This window comes from Kogia breviceps, chromosome 1 (assembly GCF_026419965.1).
Source record: "Kogia breviceps isolate mKogBre1 chromosome 1, mKogBre1 haplotype 1, whole genome shotgun sequence".
Classification (NCBI taxonomy): Eukaryota; Metazoa; Chordata; class Mammalia; order Artiodactyla; family Physeteridae; genus Kogia; species Kogia breviceps.
The window spans coordinates 176,677,680-176,697,108 of NC_081310.1; the positions used below are offsets into that span (position 1 = coordinate 176,677,680).

General features: G+C 46.0%; 2 protein-coding genes across 8 annotated transcripts in view; one reads left to right on the plus strand and one right to left on the minus strand.

Annotated features, from left to right (window-relative positions):
* YARS1 (tyrosyl-tRNA synthetase 1) overlaps positions 1–16,831 on the plus strand; it is a 34,798-nt gene extending 17,967 nt beyond the window's left edge. Inside the window, exons 5-13 of the mRNA XM_059070936.2 lie at positions 905–985; positions 4,996–5,088; positions 7,567–7,702; positions 8,180–8,265; positions 11,190–11,325; positions 12,095–12,192; positions 13,081–13,274; positions 13,814–13,955; positions 15,980–16,831. Of these exons, the coding sequence (XP_058926919.1) occupies positions 905–985; positions 4,996–5,088; positions 7,567–7,702; positions 8,180–8,265; positions 11,190–11,325; positions 12,095–12,192; positions 13,081–13,274; positions 13,814–13,955; positions 15,980–16,090 (1,077 nt within the window). The 3' untranslated portion in view covers positions 16,091–16,831. The remainder of the gene's footprint in view (positions 1–904; positions 986–4,995; positions 5,089–7,566; positions 7,703–8,179; positions 8,266–11,189; positions 11,326–12,094; positions 12,193–13,080; positions 13,275–13,813; positions 13,956–15,979) is intronic.
* A 287-nt stretch (positions 16,832–17,118) lies between these two features.
* NHSL3 (NHS like 3) overlaps positions 17,119–19,429 on the minus strand; it is a 28,244-nt gene continuing 25,933 nt past the window's right edge. For 6 of the 7 annotated variants that reach the window (XM_067012244.1, XM_059070874.2, XM_067012256.1 and 3 more), the window contains exon 7: positions 17,119–19,403. In XM_067012244.1, coding sequence (XP_066868345.1) covers positions 19,381–19,403 — 23 coding nt within the window. In that variant the 3' untranslated portion in view covers positions 17,119–19,380. The remainder of the gene's footprint in view (positions 19,404–19,429) is intronic. The other variant, XR_010836344.1, reaches the window with a different exon arrangement.

A 19,429-nucleotide genomic window follows, 5' to 3' on the forward strand; every position in this document is an offset into this window, starting at 1 on the left:
ATCTATATATTCTTCAAAACCAAGCTCAGCCCACAGTCTGATTCTAGGAAGCCTTCACCACCACCAGTCTGAACAGAGATAATAATGTCTTTCTTCGGGCTTCCCTGGTGGCGCAGTGGTTGAGAGTCCTCCTGTCGATGCAGGGGACGCGGGTTCGTGCCCCGGTCTGGGAAGATCCCACATGCCGCAGAGCGGCTGGGCCCGTGAGCCATGGCCGCTGAACCTGCGCGTCCAGAGCCTGTGCTCTGCAGCGGGAGAGGCCACAGCAGTGAGAGGCCCGCATACCGCAAAAATAATAATAATAATGTCTTTCTTCGTGTTAGCATGTTCTTTAAATGAACATGTAAGTTAGCCCTTGGCATGCTGTAGAGAAATTACATATTCATGTGTCTCTCTCCCCAGCTAGTTAATTGGCTTCTTGAAGGCAGAATCTGGGTCTGATTCATCTCTGCATCCACAGGACTGACACTAGGCGTGACATCTAATAAGTGATAGTAACTGTTTGTTTATACTAGTTCAGTCTTGCCCCTTTTTTCTGAGCTCTCACAGGGCTTCCTTCTTATGCCAGTTATTTGACACTTGTCACAGGCTGCCTTATTCATTGGGTACCTTTGACATGACTATGATATGTCTTCTCTCCCTTCCTCACTGGACTGTAAGCTTCCTGAGAGCAGAGACCCTTCTTATTTTTATACCCCATGACATCCACATCGGATATTGTTCACTGCAGGCACTCAGCAAATGTGTATCTAGCTCTTGAAGCCAACAGGAAGGCTGAGTGCTGCTTATTTGCTTCCTGGTTCTACCTTCGGAAAATTTTAGTGGTTTTCAAAAGTTTCTGATTTCTTAGACCCATACAGAGGAAATACAGTAGGAGTTTATGCTCATGTGTTTCTTTCCACAGGCCTTGGATGAAGAGTATTTGAAAGTAGATGCCCAATTTGGAGGAGTTGACCAGAGAAAGATTTTCACCTTTGCAGAGAAGGTTAGTGTCCTCTTTTTCCTATCTTTTTTCTCTTTTGACCCGCAGATGTGTGCATTACAGTTTCTTGAATGTGCCAGTGCCAGCAATCATATGGTATGGTAGGTATTATTCTCCTTGTTTTGCAGATAAGAAAGCTGAGGATAGAGAGAGTAAGAAAGCTGTCCAGTATCACACAGTTAGTGACTGAGCAGGAATTAGCATTCAGATCTGTCTGACTCAAAAGCCTGTGCTCTTGCTGCCGCCACCAGGAAGCTGCCCCCAAAGCTGTTGGATTTGCTTCTTTTTTTTCTTCTTTTTTGCTTCTTTCTTAATAGCTCAGTTTCCAGGGAAAGGCAACACCAGTCAGAACTACTGTTCTTTCCCAGGCCATTTGGTCCATATTGCTCTGGATCTTAAATAAATGACTCATCTCTGAGATGAGGCTTACCAGGGTTTAAAAGAGGAAATTAGCACAAATCCATAATACTTCATTTCTGGGAAAGAACTTGAGTAAGTTGAAAGGGGCTCTTGAGAAGTGGTTGGTATTTTTGAAAGCTTCTCAAAACCTCATATTGGTAAGGGAGTAGAGAAAACACTGCTAGTAAAAATGTAAATTCCTGATGGGTGATTTGATGACTCTAAAATGTTTCTACCCTTTGTCCTAGTAATTATACAAATATGTCCTCAAGATATAATTTTAAAAGTGCAACTTGGGAGTTTCCCTGGTGGTCTAGTGGTTAGTATTCGGCACTTTCACTGCCGTGGCCCAGGTTCAATCCCTGGTGGGGAAACTGAGATCCCGCAAGCCTTGTGGCGCAGCCAAAATTTTTTTAATGTTTTTAATTTTTTTAATTAAAAAAATATTAAAGTGCAGCTTGACTTACGTATAAAAGTATTTGTTATCAAATTAAATCAAAATCTAGGAAATAAACTTACATTCAATGGCAAGGGATTGGTTAAATACACTATGATAAGTCCTCACAGTGGGATTTTTTTTTAATTAATTAATTTATTTATTTTTGGCTGAGTTGGGTCTTTGTTGCTACGCGCTGGCTTTCTCTCGTGGCGAGCAGGGGCTACTCTTCGTAGCAGTGCGCAGACTTCTCATTGCGGTGCCTTCTCGTTGCGGAGCACGGGCTCTAGGTGCGCGGGCTTCAGTAGTTGTGTCTCATGGGCTCAGTAGTTGTTGCTCATGAGCTCTAGAATGCAGGCTCAGTAGTTGTGGCACATGGGCTTCGTTGCTCCATGGCACGTGGGATCTTCCTGGACCAGGGCTTGAACCCGTGTCCCCTTCATTGGCAGGAGGATTCTTAACCAGTGTGCCACCAGGGAAGTCCCCTAACAGTGGGATATCATATAATATTTCAAAATAGTTTTTGGATATATTTAATAAATGGGGAAATGTTTACAGTCCATGCATTTTTATTATTATTCAAGTATTTCTTATTCCATTTTATCTCTATTAACTTTTTTTTTTTTTTTTTTTTTTTTTTTTTTGCGGTACGCGGGCCTCTCTCTGTTGTGGCCTCTACCATTGTGGAGCACAGGCTCTGGACACGCAGGCTCAGCGGCCATGGCTCACGGGCCCAGCTGCTCCGCGGCATGTGGGATCTTCCCGGACCAGTGCACAAATCCGTGTCCCCTGCATCAGCAGGCAGACTCTCAACCACTGTGCCACCAGGGAAGCCCATCCTCTATTAACTTTTTAGTTGAACTTTTTATTATTCTAGAAAAGAATGGCCTATGGCCTGTTTTTGTATGACTCAGAAGCTCTAAGAATGGTTTTTATGTTTTTTAAGGGCTATTTTTAAAAAATGAAAACTAACATGCAGTGGCGACCACATGTGGCCCACAGAGCCTGTAATATTTATTATCTGACCTTTTACAGAAAAGTTTTGCCCAGCCCTGCCCTAGAGATTACAACATCTGTCTTTATAATTTAATAGTTTGTTAGATATTTTTACCACTTCCCAACAATGCAAGAACCTACAATAGTTTTATCCCATTTAATGCCCTCCTGCCCTTTGTGCTGTTGTCATATATTTCATTTTTACATATATTTTAAATCCCAAAGACTTGATTATAATTGTTTTTTAAACAATCAATTTTCATGTGTATTTACCCCCACTTACCCTTTCTGATACTCTTGATTTCATCCTGCGGTTCTGTGCCTCTGTGCTTCCCTCTGGGATCATTTTCCTTTGGCCTAAAGACCCCTTTGTGTTTTGTGTTTTCAATGCAGGTCTCTTGGTAATGAGTTCTTTCTTTTGTCTGAGGACATCTTTCCTTTGCTTTCTTTTTTGTTTTTGTTTTTTTTTCCCTTGGCTTTCAATGGGTATAAAATTATAGATTTGCAGTTATTTTCTTTTAGCATTTTAAGGAGTTGTCCTGTTGCCTCTGGCTTTTATAGTTTCCATTGAAAAGTCACCTGTAAGTATCATTGTTTCTCCTTTGCAGATAGTATATCTTTTCTCTGGTTGCTTTTAAGGTTTTCTCTGCCTCTGATTTTTAGCAATTTGACAACGGTGTTTTAAGCTTTAGTTTTCTTTGTATTTATCCTGCTTGGATTTTGCTGAGCTTCTTGAGTCTATGGGTTGATATTTTCATCACATTTGGAAAATCGTCCCCTACTATTTCCTTTAAATATTGTTTCTGTCCTCTTCTCTCTCTCCTCTTGAGACCCTAATTTTACACAGATTAGACCTCTTGATCATGTCCCACATGTCTCATAGCCTGTTCTGTTGTTTCCCTCTGTGCTTTAGTTTGGTTATTTTCTGTTGATTTTTCTTCATGTTCATTAATCCTGTCTTCTGTTAAATCCATCCAGTATTGTACTGTGCCATTTTAGAACTTCCATTTGATTCTTTTTTATAGATTCCAATTCTCTTTTATAGTTCTCCATCTTTTATCCATTTTGTCCATCTTTTCCTCTGTTTCCTTTAACACACCAATCGTAGTTATTTTGACATCCTGATCTCCTTATTCCATTATCTGGATTATTTCTGTGTCTGCTTTTATTGACTGTTTCCTCTTGACTCTCAGTCATTTTTTTTCTGCTTCCCATTTCTAGTACTTTTTAGTATATCAGAGACACCATAGATATGCTGTAGAGGCTCTAAATTATATTTATAGAGTACATGTTTTCTATTTAATTACTGATTTATCACCTTGATTCTGTCAAGGGTGGGTTTTAGGCTTTGTTAGAATAGGTCTATTTCAGTTTGCTCTTACTCCTATAATACAGACCTTATCTTAGTATGTGGCCTTTCTGGGGTCTCAAACTGAAATCTCAGGGTATTCACAAAACCCTCTCTGCTTTGATTGGACCTAAACTTCAACTTCTGTCTCTCCAGCACTGTGGAGTCCCTAAAATTTGTTCAGGTCTCTAGCCTCCCAGAGCCTGTTTTCTGCTGGGCTTCCTGCTGTCTCTCCGAATGAACGCACAGCTATGAGTCAATCAAGAAAGCAATGGAGAACTTTGACCTAGATTTTTGGAGGGGGCTCCTTTCTCTCTGGAGCCCCTCCCCTAATCCTAGCCTCCTGGTAGCCCTGAATTCCAATCTCTATCTCCTCTGCTTAGTCAAACTGCTGCTCTCTGCTTGGTCTCTTTTTCTCAGCACTCAGTTTGAAAAAAATGCCCTCAAGGAGGAAGCCAGGGTGGATGTAGGGTCACCTAGCTCCCTTCTCTCAAGATTTGTAGCCCTACACTTATTACTGTCTAATGTCTGCAAATGGTTATTTGCAGTTTATAGAAATGGAATATTTCTATATTTCCAGCTTTTAGAGTTGTTTATGGTGGTAGGGTAAGTCCAATAGCCTCACAATGTAATACTAATAGAAAAACAGTAGGGAAAAAAAAAAAAACCCTTGTTAATATGATCACCACTGAAAGGTTATATATTCAGTAGAAAAAAAAGATTGGCAGGAATATATCAAACTGTTATGTGACAGGCCAGGTTAGATGAGATCGGGGCACCGAGGAGGAATTTATACTAATATCTGCTTTCGTGTGTTTCTTTCTAACCCCCTAGTACCTCCCTGCACTTGGCTACTCAAAACGGGTCCACCTGATGAATCCTATGGTTCCAGGATTAACTGGCAGCAAAATGAGCTCTTCAGAAGAGGTAGGTTGCCAGCTCTGACTTGAGTTGAGAAATCTTCAGCAAGAGATGAAGAAATTGAGGACTAGAAAGAACAGTAACCTGGCTAACTAAAATTCTCAAATATCTGAGCTATAAGAAATCTTAAGTTACCCAATTAATTCCAGTGGTTCTTGAGTATTGAAGGACCCAGGGAGCAGTTCTGATGAGATCCAATCATAATTTTAAGTTTTACCGCTGCTGATAAAAAGTACAAGCAAAGGGGCTTCCCTGGTGGCGCAGTGGGAGTCCGCCTGCCAATGCAGAGGACACGGGTTCAAGCCCTGGTCCGGGAAGATCCTAAGTCTGTGTGCCACAACCACTGAGCCTGTGCTCTAGAGCCGGTGAGCCCCAACTACTGAAGCCCACACTCCTAGAGCCTGTGCTCCGCAACAAGAGAAGCCACTGCAATGAGAAGCCCACGCACCGCAACAAAGAGTAGCCCCCGGCTCGCCACAACTAAAGAAAGCCCCCACGCAGCAACAAAGACCCAACACAGCCAAAAATAAATTAAAGAAAAAAATGTACAAGCAAAAGTAGTTTCTTCACCCATGGAACTGTGATAAGAGTTAGCCTTATTAATGAGAAGGCTATGGTTGCATTTCACCAATTAGCATCTTTCTTTTTTAATATTTATTTTATTTATTTATTTATTTGGTTGTGCTGGGTCTTAGTTGCAACCGGCAGGCCCCTTAGTTGTGGCTCACCGACTCCTTAGTTGTGGCATGCAAACTCTTAGTTGCGGCATGCATGTGGGATATAGTTCCCTAACCCAGGGATCAAACCCAGGCCCCCTGCATTGGGAGCTCAGAGTCTTAACAACTGTGCCACCAGGAAAGTCCTGGGCATCTTTTTATTTTTAATTTAATATTTATTTTATATTAGAATATAGTTGATTTATAATGTTGTGTTAGTTTCAGGTGTACAGCAAAGTGATTCAATTATACATACACATATATCCATTCTTTTTCAAATTCTTTTCCCATATAGATTATTACAGAATATTGGGTAGAGTTCCCTGTGCTATACAGTATGTCCTTGTTGACACCAGTTAGCATCTTGATCCTTAGGGTGATGCTTAATGTAATGATTTTGATAAATATGATGTCTTTTAACATTTAAAAGTCCAGCTTGGGGAAAGTGCACTTTTGTTCTGATCACTAAGGCACAGAATAGAAGAATTAGTGGAACTCAAAGGTGTGAAAGGTTGGGTTCTAAGTTCCCAAACATGACTGATCTTCAGAATCAGCTAGGGGACTTTTAAAAAAAGAGAGAGAGAGTGTGTTGATTAAGGCCCTGTCCTTAGAGATTCTGATAAAGTGGTTCTGGGGAACAACTCAGGAATCTGTATTTTCTTTCAAAGCTTACTAGTTGATTCTGATTGGAGTCATTTTTGGATACTCAGCTAGTGCTTTAAGTCTGATTTCTAGATCTTTGTCTGATCATGGATTGGTAAATATAGGCATAGAAACTGTTATTATTTTTAAAGGAATAGACTCATTCCTTTTTCTCTCATTAAAATGCCCTATGTGTCAGTTGTTTCTCTGACAATGTCTATCACTCACCCTATTAAGTAACGTTCACCATATCTTCATCCTGGAAATCACTGCCAGCAGCAGTTCCTAAATGTGACTGCAGCAGAATCACATGCAGAGCCTTTTAAAATACAAACGCCTGGGCCAACCCCAAGAAATTTTGATTTATTAGCTTTGGGTGGAGCCGGTAATTTGTGTTATTTTAAGCACCCCAGGTGATTCACATACAGTCATATGTTGACCAGAGCTTGGTAACCACTGGACACAAATGGGCGTTGAGTTCACTCACTCCAAAATAAGAAACAAAGCCTGTTACCCTAAAATGGACAAATGGCTCTTGATAATACCTAATACCTGGTGTTGGTGATGGCTGTGAAACAAGTATTCTGACACACTGCTGATGGCAATGTCACTTGATATATGCCTGTCAGAAAACAGCTTGGGGCCTAGCAGTTTTGGGTAGCTATAATCCTAGAGAAGGCCAAAGGACCTCTGCAAAGATGTTCATCGTAGCATTGTATATAGTTTGTAAAAATGAGAACATAATCTAACAGTTTAGAAATTGCCAAATAAATTATGTTGTCACTAATAATTGGGAATATAATACAGTATAAAAATTACAAGTGAAGACTAGGCAGCCACTCAAAAGTACTTACGATACAGTCTCAAGTGAAAAAACACAGGAGGTTTATTCTCCAGCTACAAATTTGTAACGATTCCATATGCTGCAAATAAGGCCTGGGAAGAACAGAGAAACATTAAAATATTTTTATTTAGTATTGTGAGTGGTCCTTCATTACGATTAATTCTGCATTTGTTAAAGTCATTTAATGTTTAAATCTTTGTCCAAAAAAATTAAAATACAAATTAGTTGAGCATATTCTCATTTTCAACCACAAGAGGTCCTCCTCTCCTCCCTGGCTTCTAGGAGTCCAAGATAGATCTCCTGGATCGGAAAGAGGATGTGAAGAAAAAACTGAAGAAGGCCTTCTGTGAGCCAGGGAACGTGGAGAACAATGGCGTTCTGTCCTTCATCAAGCATGTCCTCTTTCCCCTCAAGTCTGGTAAGATACTGCCTGTTTTCTTCTCAGAGGCCAGGCTGAAATAGCAAAACCAGTGCTATGATCATACTTGTGGTTTGTCACAGAGTCTTCCTCCAGGGACTGGCTTCCCCGCTTCTCTGCTCTGATTTCTCATATATTAATGTGTGATTAAAGTGGGGATATCGTTGAGTTGTCTGTGTGTTTGTTAACAGGGTAGGTTCTAAGTGCGGTGTCAGGGTGAGCAGGGGTGGTAGAAATGAAGGGGTCAGGCAAGTGGACTGGAGGAATACAAAAGAAATGTAAGACACGATCATTCCCCCAAGCTTGGATGCTAGCTGGGTATACAACATTGCCACTCATCCAATTTAAAAACAATAAAATGCCATATGATGAAGTTCAAAATATATGGCAGAAACTACAGATACCCATACATTTGGGCCAGGAATGCTGACTTGCCATTATCAGTGAGTTTGTTGGCATGGATCCTTTTTCTTATAGAGTTCGTGATCCTTCGAGATGAAAAATGGGGTGGAAACAAAACCTACACAGCTTACTTGGACCTGGAAAAGGACTTTGCTGATGAGGTAATACCAGAGGAGGAGTAATCCCCGCTGAACTCATTCTGACAAACCTCCCCATATGGCCTCGCCAGGTTTCTTGTTATGTGCCACAGGGCTCTGTCATCATGCTCTTGGGTCCATATATTTTGTATTAGTGGCTTAGATTCACGTAGTTCATGGATTAGATTAGCAAATGGCACAAAGCTAATATATTGGTGTCCTAATCACACTCCAAAGGACTTAACCTGCAATGAAGGACCGACAAACTCAACAAGATGAAGCATTTCAGGGACAGGTACAATCAAGGTTCAGAAAAGAGACACAACTATAAAAGAACAGAATAGAGAATACTATTCATTTCAACAAACAATTTAACAAGACTCACTAGGTGCGCATGTGCTTGGCACCATGCTAGGGGCTGGCATTACAAAGAGGATCAAATCCTCATGAAGCTCATAGTCCATAGGAGAGGCAGACATGTAAATAAATAATCATTTACTGGTTACTGTACCAAGTATACATGGTCCAGAAATAGAACAGGAGGAAGTGATTACCAGGCTGTCTGGGAAAGCTTTGTGGAGGGGACAACATCCAAACACCGTTTCACGTGAGGATTAGGAGTTCATGAGGAAACCTGTGAGGGAACGCATTGTGCACAGATGTGGTAAGATGAAAACAGCGTGGTGTCTAAGGAATCGTAAGTGCTTTCGTCTGACTAGAGTCTACAAGGTGATGGGGGCACTGTGGGAGAGGGAGGCAGGGCCAGATCACGAAGGGAAGGAGTGATAGCTGTGTATGGGGAGTGAAAGGAGGGGTCTTGACTGACTGAATTTGGGCTGAATCAGCAATGTGACGGGGCTGTCAGAAATGTTCATGAGGTCTTGGCCTCAGTCATCAGAAATGTAGAGTCTGGAACCAGGGAGTTGATCGTCCGTTCAGTTCTACATTGTTCTGAGTACCTTTGGGGTTGTTCATTCAGCCCTGGACTTCAATTGTGTGAGGTTTATTTGACAGTCTGGGGTGTGTTGGTGGGGAGAGGAAGGATGCCATGATAGGGAACAGACTGCAAACTGTGTCACAAAGCACAGCTGAAAGAACTGGGCGTGTTGAGCTGGGAAGCAAGTATGTGTTCACCCATCCTTGAACACAGGAAGGGCTCTCCTGGACGAGGCGTGAGGTTCCTTCTTGTGGCACCAGACGGCTGAACTAGGGCTGCGGGTAGGGACCACAGGGAGGCTTGTTTAGGCTTGAAGAACTTTCTAGTGGCCTCAATGGTGTGGTGATGGGCAGGGCTGCCTGGCCTGACCTTGCATTCCCCATCACTGAGGTGTTCAGGCAGAGGCCAGAGGACCACTGGAGGCAAGGTTGTATGAGGGTTTGAGCATCAAGTGGAAGAAAAGACTCAATGACCTCTGAGGTCTGAGGGCCGTTAAGGCCCATTTTTTGGACATTTGGCAGCTATTGCTCTGAAACCCTTCTGTCTGCCATCTGAGGCAGGCCACAGAACCCACACCCCACTCCTCAACGCTGTGAACAGTCCTTTGTGGGACTGATGAGACGGAATAGAAGAAATGCTTCTGAAGAAAGAGCCTGACAGCGTAACCAGCAGCACTTTCTGTGACGGTGGACATGTTCTATCTGTACTAACACAGTCGCCACTGGCCACATGTGTCTGTTGAACCTCACAATGTGACCAGTAAACTGAGGAACTGAATTTTAACTTACATTTAAATATGCACATGAGGCTTGTGGCTACCATATTGGACAGTGCAGGTCGAAAGCTTTTCTATTACAAATGAAACATTTGGGACTTCTCTGGGTGGCACAGTGGTTAAGAATCCTCCTGCCAGTGCAAGGGACACGGGTTCAAGCCCTGGTCTGGGAAGATCCCACATGCCGCAGAGCAGCTAAGCACCACAACTACTGACCCCACGTGCCACAACTATTGAAGCCCTCACACCTAGAGCCCACTCTCCCCAACAAGAGAAGCCACCGCAATGAGAAGCATGCCCACTGCAAAGAAGAGTAGCCCCCACTCGCCGCAACTAGAGAAAGCCCACGTGCAGCAACGAAGACCCAAGGCAGCCTAAAATAAATAAATTTATTTTTTTAAAAATATGAAACATTCCCAAGGAAATGAAGGAATAACATCAGAAACAAAAACATAGGTAACATCAGAAACAAAAACATAGGCATTGTTTTATTACATGTATTCATACCTAGGGGACGTCCCCTCAGAATATCTTAGAAGATCCTTTGGGGCCAGATTTGGGATGTAAAAGTGGTAGTCACAGGACGCGAGAAGAAAAAATGGAATTACTGAGCTCCTACCATGTACTAGCACTACTCACCATTTTTACCCATGTTAAGTGATTTAATCCTTATTCTGACTCTAGGAGGTAAAGGTATTGTTATTTTCATTTTTTAAGTGAAGAATCCAAAGCTCAGAGGGGTTAAGTGCCTGGTTGGGGGTCACCCAGCTAACTGGGACTCTCACCCCAGGCTCTAACTCCAAAGCCCTGTTCTTCCTTCTTGCTCACTCAGCTCCCCCCTCAGGCTGTCTCTAGCTCCTAGGTTCCCTATGTGAATGTTTCCCTAAATGTTTCCCTAAAGCACGTGTAAATAACACGTGCTTTATGCCACTACTCTGAGCATAAATGCAGGGACTAGAAGAAGTCAATTAAAAACATTCAGCCTCTAAAAACCCTCAAGTTAGTGTGGAATTCAGTGTCAAAAGACCTGGCTCTTGGACATATTAGATAACCTTTGGAACCTATTTCCCCTTCTCTGCTCTACCAGTTTCACAAGCTTGTTCTGAGGTTCAAATAAGACTCTGCTCAGAAAACACCCTGCATCCTATATGCACATTATTCTTAGTAGATTCAGGTGTCCTATGCCCAATTCACCTGTTTCAGTGCCCCTTCTCACCTGGCCTTGTACACTTGCAGGTTGTGCACCCTGGAGACCTAAAGAATTCTGTTGAAGTCGCCCTCAACAAGTTGCTGGATCCCATCCGGGAAAAGTTTAATACCCCTGCACTAAAGAAACTGTCCAGCGCTGCCTACCCAGATCCCTCGAAGCAGAGTAAGGCCAGCTGGGGAGGGGTCGGGCTGGGGGAGGGGGTGACATCATCAGGTAGAGAGCCTGTCAGTGGGCCTCAGAAAAGGGTCTGTCTTCAATTCAGGCCCAAGAAGCCGGTGGTGGGTGCATGGTCTGAAGTGCAGGAATGTCATGCCCCGTTGACTGGTGGAATGGAACTCCAGTCATCTTGCATTTGGTCTGGTCGGTACTATGAAGTGATTACATCCTGCTGTACCAACACTGCTGTGAGTGCTGGTTTGAGACATGTACTTTGATCCTTTCACAAAATCCGCCTCTTCAGTTAAGGAGACCAATTGGGTTAGACCATGAGGGTTATGCAGCTGCTCGGGCAGGGTCCGCGCAGCATCTCAGGGAAGCTCATCTCTAGATTCGCCCAGTTCCCTTCCACGTGCTCCTGACTGGTTCTTAGTTGGCCAGCTAGGCATCCACGATGCTGAGATAACATTGAGGGTCTTGTGTGGCCCGGCCAGAAAAGGAAGAATGGCTGAATATATGTGGAATGCCCCAATGGTGGCAAAGCTACACTTGGCCCCTCCCCTCCTCTCCAGCCCAATACCTGAAGGAGAGAGAGATGAAGTCTGGCATGTCACTTCTCAAAGGCTGCCGGCTGTATTTTTAAAGAAGGTATAATTCAGTGGGTAGATTCTGGGGATTCTGTACTAAGTCCTGCTCGTGTCATTTGTGGGGATCAGCAGCTGACCTGTCATGGGAAGGAGGAGAGTTCTGAGCCTTGGGTTCTTCTTATCTCCAGAGCCAGTTGCCAAAGGCCCAGCCAAGAATTCAGAACCAGAGGAGGTCATCCCATCCCGCCTGGATATCCGTGTGGGGCGAGTCATTAGTGTGGACAAGGTACTCATTTTCTACCACGTCCCGGAGAGTCAGACAGGGGTCAGGTTTGTCTGCTTCCATCTGGAGGAAACCTGGCCTGGGATGGGAAGTAACATCCCTGAGGTCATATTGCGAGTCAGAACACAGGCATCTAATTCCAGGGGTCAGGCTTTTTTCCCTTTGCTATCTCTGGACCTTATTCAAACAAACACAGCTAGGAACTCAGAATACGGAGGGATGTTAGTCAGAAGGAGCTTGTTTATCCATCATATCCAGTCTGATTGACTCACTGGTCTCTCCCAGCTTGTCTGGACTAGCCACAGGCCTTGTCTGGACTAGCCACAGGCCTTATCTTGGATCAGCTACTTTGTCCTTCCCTCTCCCCACCCCAGAAAATGGTGAAGGGAGGACTCCCTTTTTCCCAGAGGCGGATGGTTATGCAACCATCGGACTGGGACCAGTGGTCTGGGTGTTTTTTTCTCCCCGTATTGATTTGCTTTTCACCATATTAGACTAACCACCAAAACTACCTTGAAATAGCTGCTGATGCTCTTGTTTTGGATGGTAAAGCCAGCAGCTGTCTCCCGTCTTCCAGTCCCCCCAGGACTGGGATTGATCTGGTGCACACATGGCCATAATGGTGGCCACCCAGGCAGTCCAGGCCATTTTAATGTCTGTTAGAGGTTCCTTCCACTTCTAACACAAGTAATTAGGCTCATGTTACTCAAATCTGCCTCTTCGGGGCCCCTTCTCATGTCTGCTGCCTGGGACCTGGAGAGTTAGCGCTAAGGGGGTTCCTCCAGGGCCTCAGTAAGGAGTGGATGCCCCTTTCTGGAGTCAGAGGGTTCACCAGGCCCCATGATCTATTCCATTATGATGTTCTCTGAGCCTGACATCTCTTGCTGGCAGCACCCAGATGCAGACAGCCTGTATGTGGAGAAGATTGATGTGGGGGAAGCTGAACCACGGACTGTGGTGAGTGGCCTGGTGCAGTTTGCGCCCAGGGAAGAACTGCAGGACAGGCTGGTGGTGGTGCTATGCAATCTGAAACCCCAGAAGATGAGAGGAATCGAGTCCCAAGGCATGCTCCTGTGTGCTTCTATGTGAGTGAGGACTTGGGGGGTGGGGAGCACAGGGCCTGGGGAGGCCCGGAAGGGGGGGGATTAGCCCACTTGCTGCCCTTCCACATGCCAGGTGGAGGCCCTGAGAACACTACCCAAAAGATGATGCATGGAGGGATTATTTATTGTACAAGAGCCGTGGATGAAGCACTTTACCTAAAGTTAACTTTATTAAAACAGAAATGGAAGATTCTAAGCTGTGTGCATGCTCAGGTCTCTACTAGTAAGAGGTGAAACCAGGATTCAGACCCAGTTCACTGGCTGTTATGTCATATACTTCCTCCCCTAAAAGCCCGGATTTTGGAGTCTCTCCTGACATAGAATTTCAGTTCAGCCCTGGTTAACCCAATGCTGGTGATATCCAGAGACATAGTACAGCAGTGAGGAACTCCTAGGGCCCTGGCATTGAGGGTTCCCTAATTCCCATTAGGCCCCTAGAAAAGGCCCCAGTGGTTTGGCCTCCATGGCAGCTGGAGACAGTCCATAGCCTCACTCTTATCTTGTCCTGTGTGTCTTCCCAGAGAAGGGGCAAGCCGCAAGGTTGAGCCTCTGGACCCTCCTGCCGGCTCTGCTCCTGGTGAGCGAGTGTTTGTGAAAGGCTATGAGAAAGGCCAACCAGATGAAGAGCTTAAGCCCAAGAAGAAAGTCTTTGAGAAATTGCAGGTAACAATCTGCACGTTTTCCCTCATACCAGGGCTGCCTGGACTGCCTCCAGATTGCTCTGTTACTGAATCCACACCTGCCCTTTTCCCAGCTGGGCCTTCCTGCGTCTAAGCCCCTCTCTTCCTTCGTCATTCCAGACCTGTCAAATGAGGTGCCTGAGGAGCCTGTGGGCCCTCGCAGGTACTGACAGACTGTTTGAGGCACTGTGTCAGGGACTTGAGACATTTCCTCATTTGACCTTCCGTATGTGATAGGGGATTATCCCCAGTTTATCTGGCAGGATACCTGCCACACAGGGTCACCGGAAATGATGGAGCCAGGATCAGAGCCCTCCTGAGGTCCCTCCTGCCCACCTTGATCTGAGAGCACTCATTCTCTTTGCTTCAGGGGCATTGACTCACATGGCCTGCCCCGAATTCATTCATTCATTCAGCACACTAATATATGTGTCTGGCACTGTTCTAGGTGCTTGGGCTACATCAGTGAATAAAGCAGCAGAGATTCACTCTCCTCGTGGAACTAACACTACACGTGTGACTTTTTCTAGTTAGTACCTTGTTTCCTCAACTAGACAGTATTTCTGGAGGGCGTTTACAGTGGTTTCTACTTCTCCATCCTCCTGCAAGTGGCAAGTGGCTTTGTCCCCTCCCTCATTTCCTAGTTTTCCAGGCCAGTTTTTTGAATCCACTATTTTTTTCTAGCTATAAAATAAATTTTCATTGTAGAAATGGCTAAAATGTAGGGGAAAATGAAGAAAATAAAACATCCATAGTCCTGCTACCTAGAGATGCTGAAAAATGTCATTAGTGATTATTTCCTTCTGGACTTTCTCTATGCATAGTGATAATATATTTATAGTTTGAGTCATACCACGTTTATTGTTCTTTTTTAAAAAGTATTTATTTATTTGGCTGTGTCGGGTCTTCCTTGCGGCATGTGGGATCTGCTCGTTGTAGCACGCAGGCTCTTCGCTGTGGCACGGGTTTCTCTCTAGTTGTGGCCTGCAGGTTTTCTCTTCTCTAGTTGTGGCATGGGCTCCAGAGTGCGTGGGCTCTATGGTTTGCGGTATGCGGGCTCTAGTTGAGGCGCGCGAGCTCAGTAGTTGTGGCGCGCAGGCTTAGTTGCCCCGCAGCATGTGGGATCTTAGTTCCCTGACCAGAGATCGAACCAGCATCCCCTGCATTGGAAGGCAGATTCTTTACTACTGGACCACCAGGGAAGTCCCTCTTCTTCTTTTCTTTTCTTTTCTTTTTTTTTTTAATTTAACTTTAGGCCTCAAAGATTTCCCCATCTTCTTAAATACTGAGGGGGGAGAACACACACACACACACACACACACACACACACACACACACACACACACACACACACACACACACACACACACACACACAGGGGGGAGAACCACACACACACACACACACACACACAGGGGGGAGAACCACACACACACACACACACACACACACACACACACACACACACACACACACACAGTATTATATTATAATTTACCCCAAACCTTATTAGACAGAGGTGGTTCTCAGTTTTTCACTCTTAGAATGCTAGGATGGATGTCCTGGTACCTAGTTCTTTGTATTTATTCATGATTATTTTCTTAAACTAAATCCCTAAAATGAACTTACCTTAGGCAAAAGATAGGAATACCTTGAAATGAAAGCTTTTCGCAAACTGCCCTCTTAGAGAAGTTAAGTCAATTCACACTACTAGTAGTATAAGAGTTTTTTTTGTGTGTGTGTGGTATGCGGGCCTCTCACTGTTGTGGCCTCTCCCGTTGCGGAGCACAGGCTCCGAACGCGCAGGCCTAGCGGCCATGGCTCACGGGCTTAGTTGCTCCGCGGCATGTGGGATCTTCCCGGACCAGGGCACGAACCCGTGTCTCCTGCATCGGCAGGCGGATTCTCAACCGCTGCGCCACCAGGGAAGCCCAAGTATAAGAGTTTTTGTTTGCTTGTAGTCCTGCCACCATCACTATAATCACTTCTGTTGTTTTTCTTGTCCAGGCTGACTTCAAAATTTCTGAGGAGTGCATCGCACAGTGGAAGCAAACCAACTTCATGACCAAGCTAGGGCACATCTCCTGTAAATCACTGAAAGGGGGGAACATCAGCTAGCCAACCTGGCGTCTTCCGCCCTTCTCTCATCGTCCCGAGTCATCTGCTGTCTCCTTAATTTGCTCCCTCCATCATCTGCTTACCCATCTCCCAGAACACTGAAGCAGGAAGTTTGGGACTCTGTGAGGTGCAAGATTTGGTGAGGGGCAGCTCAGCCTCCCCAGGATCCAGGATCACCCTGTCTAGCTGCAGGGAGAGGCTGACCTCCCGGGTAGTGATGAGCGCAGGGCAATGCAGGGAGTGCAGCCCTACCTTCTTCCCTTGGCAGCTGACATGACAAATCTGGTTTCAATATGACATAACTCAGAAAAAGTTTATGCCATAATTCTTGTAACTGGAAAAATATTGGCTTCCAGTTTTCCTAGCGTTATCCCAGCAACTGTGCCTCTGGCTGGGATCTGGTGCCTGAACTGGGCTAATTACAGCCTCTCCCCAACAGGAAACTGTGGGATTTGAAAAGGGAAGGGAAGGGAAAACAGAGAGCCTAGTGGTCTACCAAGTGGTTGGCAGCTTTCCCCAATGCCTGCCAACCCTGAGGCTTGTCGCTGGGGCAGAGCCTGCCCCAGGACTCCTGGATTGCCCTTTGATCCTGCTGGGGGGACACTCCCTAAACCAGCTGCGTGTTGTTGGATGGCACAGCCTGGTTCTCTCTTCAGGGAGGGTGCGGTACTTCTCCATAAGGCGTCTCAATCAGGACCGCTAAGCATCATTGTCATAAATTCAAATAAAATGTCTAAACAAGGGTGTCTGGACGGGACCTGTCTGTGAGCTGCACCGTCTCAGGAAAGGAGAACACATTGTGTAGCAGCTTCTGGGCCCCTCACCCAGCCTTGGGCTGTTTGTATCTTGGACTTTTGACCCTGTAATGGGAGCGGGGGGTAGACTAGGCTGGATGGCAGACACCTTGACTTTCCCTTTAGCAGTGTTAAAAAGAAGAGGCTCGCTTTAGGGTCCAGAACATCGTCCCTTCTAAATGTGGGCCCAGACCACCACCTTGACCCACCCCATTAAGAAGCAGCAGCCACAGCCAAGTTTTAATCATTTAATTAACATCTTTGAATGAAACCCACACAGCTTTTTCCATGTGTATCACTCCAGCTTCAGAGCAGAGGGAATAGATTGTTTGTATAGACATATCAAAGACTCAGAAACTTAAAAGAAATACATATATATATATGTGTGCGTGTGTGTGTATATACATACACACGCACGCACGCGCGCGCGCACACACACACACACACACACACCCCTCTAACATTTTTATGGAAATTAAAAATCAGAGGCTTTTGGTCTCTCCATGTGCACTAGGTCAAGCTCATTTACCCAAGAGGACAAAAGGATGGCCTCTTGGAGATCCTCCCTTCTCCTTTCTACTCTGTCCCACCCAGTGGGGAAACAAGCTCAGAAGAACCTAACTGAAGACAAGGGGCTCCAGTAACATAGGAAGGGGAGGGAAAGAAACACAGAAGGTGGGCTCCCTCCTACCTCCAGCAGCTCTGAGGCTGCTGCCAGGGCCTGGTGTCATGGAAGCTTTGGCCTGGTCCTGGTTCCCAGTTCTCGGGGGTTGAATCAGGAGCTCTGAGCAGAGGAGTGCTTACTGACTGTCCTCTTTCCCCAACTCACTGGGCAGGCACAACACATACCCAGCAGCAGCTCTCCATTACCCAAAGGGCAGGGAAGAACATTGGTTTATAGCTACAGAGAGAAGAGAATAGTGAGAGAGGGCCATAGGAACCTGGGATCTCAGACCACATCCCCTGTGTTCCCAGCTCTTTTTCTGGGAGGGGGTCAACCTCTCTCCTGGGTGGAGAAGCAGCAGCTAAAAGCAAGGTCCCTTGCCCGGCTCAAGCCTGAGTCACTGTTGAGGAAAGAGGATCAAGACAGAAGGGGTGACCTGGTGACAGCCATGCTGCAGTGGAAGGAGGCACTAGGGCCACCCCCGTGGAGCCACCGGGGCCAGTGAGGAAGCCAGCTTACCGAGATAGGTGGCGCAGGCTGAAAGTGGAAAGGTCAGCAAAATTCCTGGAGGAGAGATCAGTAGCAGAGGCTGATGTCTAGGGGGGAACCACCCAGCCCGCCCCTAGGAGCACTGAGTTCCCCCTCATTGACTAGGGAAGAGTCTGTAATAGAATGCACCTTTGGCTTCCCATCCTGTCACTCAGCATCAGCTCCCCACAGTGGAACCACCTGTGCTGAAAGGCAGCTGCAAAAAGGACGTGCTCGGTGCAGAGTAAAGGTCAGAGGATGAAATCCATAGGGCCGGGTCTGGGCCCACTGCCCAAATAGGCTCTTCCCTGCCAGACCCACCCCTCCATCCATGTCCTCAGTACTTCCTGTCGAGCTGACAGGAACCCAGCTTTGCCATGGCCTGTGGCTCCGGCCTCTGAAGAGTCGTACCGCCCACCTCAACCTGATCAAGTAAAACAGGGCCAAGTTCCCCATGACGTGACTCTCTGTTCTCCCACTCTCTGAGGACAGAGAGAGCCTGTGGACCTCCCCTCTGGTTCTCTCTCCCCCACCCATTTGGGGCCTGGCAGTCTCCCACTTCCTGTCCCCTGCATGGAGCACCTGGCAGAACTAGAAGGCAGGAGGCTGGTTGGTGGCAAGTTGAGGCACAGGAGGGCTAACCCCCCACTGCACCTTTTGTGCTTTGGAATTCCACAGCCCCACTCCTGCCTCCAGCCTGGAGAAGCCTGTGGGAATACAACTACTTGCCTACCTCCAAGAACTAAGAAAAGTTGCAAACTGGATCGGAGGAGAGGGACAGATTAGTCCCAGCCATGGGCTGGCTGCTGGGGACTGATGCTGCTGCCATGTAAACAGGCCCCTGGAATGTGGCTTCGCGGGCCCTGGAGGATGGACATGCAGCCACTTTTCAAAAGTGCTTTGACTCTGGACTACAGCATGTGCATGATTTGGACATTAAAAAAAAAAGGAAAAAAAAAAACCTCAAGTGAGGTGTTCTGTTCCCAGTTTTGTGGCTTTGAGGCCAGCAGGGGCACAGACACCCACTCCCACCAGCTACCTCCTTCAAGATGAGGCTAAGGCCAAGACTGAAGCGGCAGCTGCCAGAGGTGAATCCATTCAGGAAAAGGCATGAGAGCCGGATGACTTGGAGGACAGGAGCCACACCAGACTTGCGTAAATATTGAAGGCCGTGGAGGTTAAGGCTGCAGGCATCCTCCCTATTAGGTTAAGTGTCTGCCGTATCCTCTCATCCTTGGAGCCGCTCAGGTCCCTGAGATTGTATTCCTGGGATGGGTCAGCAGTGCCAGCAAGGTGCCTGGTGGTCAGACCAGCTCTTTCTGTGGGTCTGTGGAGAGAAAAGAAGGGACACTC